The sequence below is a fragment of the Styela clava genome, chromosome 5 (assembly GCF_964204865.1).
Source record: "Styela clava chromosome 5, kaStyClav1.hap1.2, whole genome shotgun sequence".
In the NCBI taxonomy this organism is placed as follows: Eukaryota; Metazoa; Chordata; class Ascidiacea; order Stolidobranchia; family Styelidae; genus Styela; species Styela clava.
The window spans coordinates 12,337,192-12,344,312 of NC_135254.1; the positions used below are offsets into that span (position 1 = coordinate 12,337,192).

General features: G+C 32.7%; 1 protein-coding gene across 1 annotated transcript; it reads left to right on the forward strand.

The window, feature by feature from the left end:
* Nucleotides 1–1,273: 1,273 nt before the first annotated feature.
* On the forward strand, nt 1,274–6,531 carry LOC120344222 (uncharacterized). Its single transcript, XM_039413342.2, has 8 exons — nt 1,274–1,477; nt 1,710–1,862; nt 2,060–2,116; nt 2,390–2,479; nt 2,832–2,969; nt 3,092–3,164; nt 5,559–5,680; nt 6,043–6,531. Exons 1-8 carry the CDS (start codon nt 1,343–1,345, stop codon nt 6,046–6,048), a joined length of 774 nt encoding a protein of 257 aa, XP_039269276.2. The 5' UTR covers nt 1,274–1,342; the 3' UTR covers nt 6,049–6,531.
* Nucleotides 6,532–7,121: the final 590 nt, after the last annotated feature.

Consider the following 7,121-nt stretch of genomic DNA (forward strand, 5'->3'; position numbering starts at 1 on the left):
CATGCAAAAGTCTGCGTTCATTGGCCCATGATACCGGAAAAGCAGAGAAAATAGGACAGATGGTAACACATATTTATTGTAGTAAAAGCGTCTTTTCTGTAAAACGTGCAACTTTTGGAAGTGGGAACAAGGCAATATTTGTTACTAAATTTCTAAGGAACATTTTAAAAGCATTTTCAGGTAGCTACCTTATGTGCGCTACGAAACTGAAAGATAAAAGAGGTCGGCTCGCGGCCTAGTATATCCACTGTAAGCGGACATTGACGGTGAACATTGGAACAAAAAATATATATGTACGAGTCAAGCAATTCGCCGGAAAAAGCTCAGAAGATTTGATAAAACATGATGGCATTGTTTGAAAACCACAGAGTAAAAATATCTTTGATCAGAATTATAACGGTTCCTTAGCCAAACATATACGGACTTGATAAAAGCGGAGACAACAATGCAAACGCTGCGCTCTTGAAATATAAAATGTCATATATTCAACAAACCGACGTGAGGACATTGTTACATCACAAATTATATAGATAATGCGGTCACGTGTCCGGGTTGGTGATTTCGGCTGCCATACATTTTGTTTAATTTACGTTGAGTTGAACATTATCGCCGTTGACGCTGAGGCCGTCAGTCAAATTTATAACTTGCGGACACTAGCCTATTAGATTGCATGATGATATTGCAGTAAAATATGTGCTTAAAATTTAATGTTTATTTGTATTTGTAAGGTATACAAAGTTCTTAAAAAAATGGAAAAGGTATACTACGATAAAAAAGGTTGAAGAACACTGCTCTAGAATAAAACTAAATGAAAAATGGACTTTTTCATAGTTTAATAAATTCCCACAGTTGGTTTGCGAACAAATAGTGTCAGGTGCTATTTCTGGTAAATATTTTAAAATCTCATATGATATAAAAACATAGAAAAGTCGATCGCTGTTATTGTTTCGACGCTATATCATTTGTTGTATTGTTGGCTGAATTCTGAAATAGTTGCCTGATTATATTTTGCCTCGCAAATTCTAGTACTTTAATATTGAATATTTGGTTTTAAAGGAACTAGTTACAGCTAAGGAACAGGAACTAGTAAGCTATATGAACATATTTTTTCATGGGAATCTTATAATTCTGTACTCTGAGTAAAATTTTTGCTTGAGTTTAGTCGCAAACACAAATGGTCTATGTGTATATACAGCAAACGTAAGTTAAAATGTCAATACCCACCGTAATGATAACTCGAATTCACATTTTCTCTTTGCTAATTACTAGTGAATATTTTGCCAGATAAACTATATAAATTGATACTAGATTCAAATTTTCTTATCTGAAGAAAATAGGAAAAATGACGAACGTACCAGCATCGTGGAATATTTGCACCTCTCCGCCTACTGGTATATGTTATGTACAAACGCGCCCAACAAGTGGTACTAACATTGAGTACGCTAAAAAGACAAAATGCTCCGTTATAGGAGTGGCTGTAAGTATTATTCTTTATTAGTCAAATATTGTAATACCATGATAGAGACTTTCATTCAGGAAAGCACTGCAAACCAACATAATGCTCACTTTACTGGTGTTCCAATATTCAAGTTTTTCTAAGTTTACCCCTTTTTTTTTATAATTTTCCATCGCTCTGGTTGCAATTATGAATATTTTTTATCTTCGCAAGGACCAATCCAAATAAACTTGTTTTTTATTCAAATTTTCAGGTAACAGAACTTATATTCGGGATCTATCTGGTTGGCCTTGGCATTGCAATACTGCCAGTTTGTACCAGTACCAGGGGATGTGACTACCCATATCAATACTACTACTATGGAACACTGTCGAATTTGGGAACTAATATATGGGGAGGGGCTTTGGTATGTAGAAATCATTTTTAAGCTACCTTTAAATCGACTTTTAACTTAATGTTACAAGTTTACAACTTTGTACTTCTCGTGATGCAATTGTATATTTCATCCTTGTAAGTTTCCTCATTGATCATGAATTTGATGATTCGAATCCAAAATATTGATTAGTGGTAGAAATATTTATTGAAAACTATTGTTTATTGCAGGTGATTCTGTTTTCATGTTTTGGACTTGCCCAAGGCTGCAGCCCTTCTACTTGTACGGTACGTTTTATATAATTATATCACCAATCAACGCTATGGAGTGAGTATCTGGTATCTTTTTGTGATAGTTGAGTAAGAGTTAGACTTGACTGATGATTAAATTTACCATTTTTATTTGAATAACGAAAAAGAATTTTAGAGTGGTCCTTTATAAATGTGTGTCCGGATATTCAGGGTAGATATATTTGCGATCCAGGACTCGGGGTTCGAAGTCCGTTTCCAAGCAACAACTAACTCTACCATGAATAATGACAATATTTACACATATCACAGATTACTACAAATCTTACTTTGTCTGTAATCGGAATCTTTGTCTCGATCTGCCTTCTTGGAATGGAAATTACCGCTAGTCTTGTTAGCTTTGTGAGTATAGACTTGTTTGATTTTGTCAGTTTGAGAAAAGGTAAAATAGAGCTTTATATCATGTATTGTATACAGTTCATGGAAAATGAGTAAGGCCAATCGTGGTATTTGTATGTGAGTACCTCTAAAAATATTCTAGTTTGTGTGCTACATATTAATTGAAAGTTTAATTACTGTATTAATGCAGATGCTAATCCAATTTTTGCTTTCTTCTAAAAATATATATTACAATATTATCTTGAAAACATATATGATTCTGGTCATGTCAAAAAAAAATAACTAGTATTAACCAATTGATAGATTCCAATCTGGTCCGAATACATTAGTCAACCATCGATGTTTTTGTTGACAGCAATCCGTAGATCTCATCATTCTACACTCTATTGCATCGTTCATTTGGTTTATTTTATTCATTCTGTTCATCGTCAGCACCTCGTATTCTGGAATTGCTCGCAGATGTTGTTGCTGTGATCCATACGACTTCCAACAGGTAAACAACATCGCATGATTGAAGTCTTCAATTTTTGTAACATTTTTAGCTCTTGAAAGTCATTAAATTTCCGTAACAGTTGAAAATAGTACAAACTCATTCTGTGTACTTTTATTTGACAGAACGTTGCTGTTTTCCCAATCGGACAGCCAAATGCTGTTACCCTGGCTAATGGACAAACAGTTATTTTCCAAGGTATGTCACGGATAAAAAATATATATATAAATATATATACTAATACAATATCTCATTCATCTTATTTTATTCAAAGAAATCTTAATTTCCTAACAAATTATCGAAATGCATACGAATTATGCCATGGCATTTACCGTTACATCATTACGGCCCCGAAAATTAAAACGCAGATAAAATGTATATATCCAACTAGAATCAACAGAGAGAGAGAGAGAGATTTATTGCTACAAAACAAAGTCAACACTGTTATAAACATAATATAATAACGAAAATATTTCAGCTGTAACAACAGTGATTGATTATTGCTTTGTGCGGGTCAGTGTGCAAGACCGATTAAAGTCATCTATGCTCCCGACCCTTGTGTATATGCTGTATATAAGCCTATCATGGCATAAAATAGTACCATAGGTGGATGCAAACGAGTATAAATTTAAATATATAACATATAGATAGGATGAAGAAAAAGAAATGAGTCGACAATTTGATGGTATTATGGAAGTTATCATTATTAAGGGCAATTTAGGATTTTGAGAGGTCAAAATGAAATGATCAAAATGAAATAATAGGGACGAGAAATAATGTCATCACAGATTCAGCAATATAGCGAGCGCATGATGTAAAAGTATCATTTGACACCTTAATTAGTTCACGAGAACAATACAGGGGAAAAAATTGTACTAATCACTGAATATTGTATAGTTGCTACCAACATTCATAAGTATCTATACATATATGAAAATGAACTGGAATATTAATACTGTATATGATTAACAATTAAATATACAGTTCACTTGTTACATAGTGGGTTTTACAATATAACGAGGTCATTACTTGAAATAGACTGGAATATTAATAACACAATCAAATATACCCTTCATCACTTATTACACAATGAATTCTAACAATATAAAAGGTTATAAAGTTAATTTATGAAATGAAACCAAGAAAAAAAAGAGACAGTGACAATCACTGAATACTATATATTGGCTACCGACATTCATAAGTATTGATACATACTTGAAAAAGAACTGAAATATTAATATATGATCCGCAATTAAGTATGCATGATTAAATATACAGTTCCCTTGTTACACAATAAGTTTAACAATATAGTAAGATTATTTAAAGACTGGAATATTACTGTATGATCCATAATTAAATATACATTTCATCGCTTATTACACAATGAATTTTAACGATATAAAAAATTAATTTACGAAATGGAAGCATGGAAAAAACAGTGACAATCACTGAATACTGTATAGTGCAAGGGTTCCCAAACCAGGGGTCGCGATAATCCACAGTTAAATATGAACAATTAGAAATGCAATTATTAATGCACTTTATCACTTTTTTACACAGATGATTTTTTTTAACAATATAAAAAACTTATTAAATTAATTAACAGAGAGGCTACCAACATTTATAAGTATTTATGCATACTTGAAAAAGAACTGGAATATTAATTTATGATCCACAATTGAATATGCAGTTTATCAGTTATGACACAATAACTTTTAATGACATAAAAAGGTAATAATTAAGCAGTACTATACGAATCGAGAGAGAGAGATTTTATACTCACTTACATAGAGAAATAATATAACAATAAGGCAATCATATTATCACAGATTTAGCAATAATTCAAAAGATAGAAATATCATTAACAATGGCTTTTAAAGTTGAACATAATTATCATCAAATTGATGCCAGAGCAGAAATTTGTGTAAAAAAAAGAAAGAGAGAAAAACAGCAACTTTCATACTGGTGGTAGAGCTGCATGTTAGTTACACAAACTTTCTTTGCAAATGCCATGCATCGTAAAACTTTATTTTGCAGAATTTGGACTGGCTGTAAGGAAGACCTTGTTGCTGAGCCCCAACTTAGCAGGCCATATTGCAGTCGCGAGTGAAATAGACTAAAATATACTAATTTAAGCGTTTTAGAGTTCAAAATGTGCCTTCCCTGTAAAATATTTCAAGAGTTTGCGATAATTTAACAGCTTAATACATAATTTTATTTAACAAAGGGGCAAAGCTCAAGTATATGGACACGAAAGCCCAATAACAGCGTAGAAGTAGGCCGTCACGCTTGGCGGAATAAAAACGGTGAATGAAATTAAAACAGCCAGATGTCGTAATGAAATGTCGGATCTTCTAGGAAATTTAAGAACAAATAAAAAATGAGGGCCTTCTAACGACAACAAATATTTTAACGACTGAAAAAAGTGATTAGTCCAGTATTTATAGATTTTTTCACAAGGAGAAAAATACTCACAACAAGAACAACAACAACATACTACAAACAAAACAAACTATAGGTCTGCTTTGGAATCAATAAATGCACTGCTGCTTCGGCAGGTACGATCACTTTTAACATTTTATTCTATCCAAGGTCAACCTCATTCCTCAACTGTGCCACCACACATGAACCAACCTCCGATGTATACAGCTCAGTACGCACCATCCATGACTGGACAGGCTAATGTTGCCTTCCAGTCCGACCCACCACCCAAGGTATGATTTTTAAACATGTTGTAAATGAACTTTTTGGCCACAAGCGTTACTATATTATAATTCAAAAAACCAGATTCACTCATATTGAGGCAGTACTTTTTCACTCAATTTCGGTAGCATTACCTCAAATAAAAGTCATAATAAACTTTATAAATTGATATCTATTGTCACGTCTGCCTTCCGAATTTCGATGCAGGGCTTTGTGAAATATACAAGTTATAGGAAGTATATTAACGCCGGGATGATACGCCAACGATTTTCGAGTCAAGTATGCAATGTAAGGCAGGGGGAACAGTCGGCCCTTTACTCTTCTGATTAAGCGTTGTATTTTCGACTTCATGTTTATCTTTACAATTTTTCAGGTCTAAAGGGAATCACCATAGTGAGGAATCAGCTGCACCGAAATACTGACAATTTAATTTTGATAACGTATGTTGCTCTTTATAGATATGTTTTATCATCGACATCTTGTAATTAGAAATTCAGATCATAAGTAACGAATATATGTTTGTAATATAAATGTGATAATTTTCTGTGCAATTATATTATTTTACAATTATAATTTTATGAATAATTAGTTTTTCAAACTAATATGAGAATGAGATCTCTATTATGCTTTCATACGCCTATGTTGAAATATATATATTTACATAATTATATTGAGACGATCCGTTGTTATCCTCATGAGGAAAGCCCAGGTTTGAAATAAGTATCATCAATGAAGGTATAGTAATTGGCTGATTCAATGGCATCTGTGACATTTATTTTATTATAATATAACCTATGCAGAGTGTAATAAAAAAGACCCAGGCAAGCTTCAATGATCATGAGGCTGCTTGACTGTTGAAAGGCTTTGGGCTGAGAGTTTAGGTATCAAAATACGCTTCCGGTAGCCAGATAACATGAGGGGAAATAAATAAACACATCATTCCGGGCTGTGCTGGCTCAACGGCCTTTCACTGCCATAATGTAGAAGTAGAATATTATAAAATCTAAGAAATAGGCCAACACATCAATCACTGATAGATATTTTACACATCTTTTCGTGGCAAAATACTCTGACATAAATAAATAAGTATTTATAAAAGTTAGAACAATCGGATGTGTATGGACATTATAAAAATGATCATTGGCTATATGACTCCATGCATTGTTTCAGTCAATATTGTAATGCAAGACATAATGAACACTGACATGTTCTGACAAATTGAAAGGATTTAAATATAAATCCTACTCCAAAAAAATGTTTTCAAATAGCAAATTCAGTAGAAGATCTCCATTTTTGTTAACACTGAGTTTATTAAACTCGACTGAAGTGAACGTGTCAATAATTATCAAAAATCTATGATAATCGAACATATAAAAGCGTACAAATTTGGATTGAAATAGTGTATTTAAAAAAACATGCGTATTAAAAAAAAGAGTCTAGCTATCCCATGCC

Excerpts from the sequence above, each read along its gene's own strand:
- LOC120344222 (XM_039413342.2), top strand. The coding sequence starts at position 1,343 with ATGACGAACGTACCAGCATCGTGGAATATTTGCACCTCTCCGCCTACT. Across the intron at positions 2,480-2,831 it reads CCGCTAGTCTTGTTAGCTTT|CAATCCGTAGATCTCATCAT; the intron begins GTGAGTATAGAC and ends TTTTGTTGACAG. Across the intron at positions 3,165-5,558 it reads ACAAACAGTTATTTTCCAAG|GTCAACCTCATTCCTCAACT; the intron begins GTATGTCACGGA and ends ATTCTATCCAAG.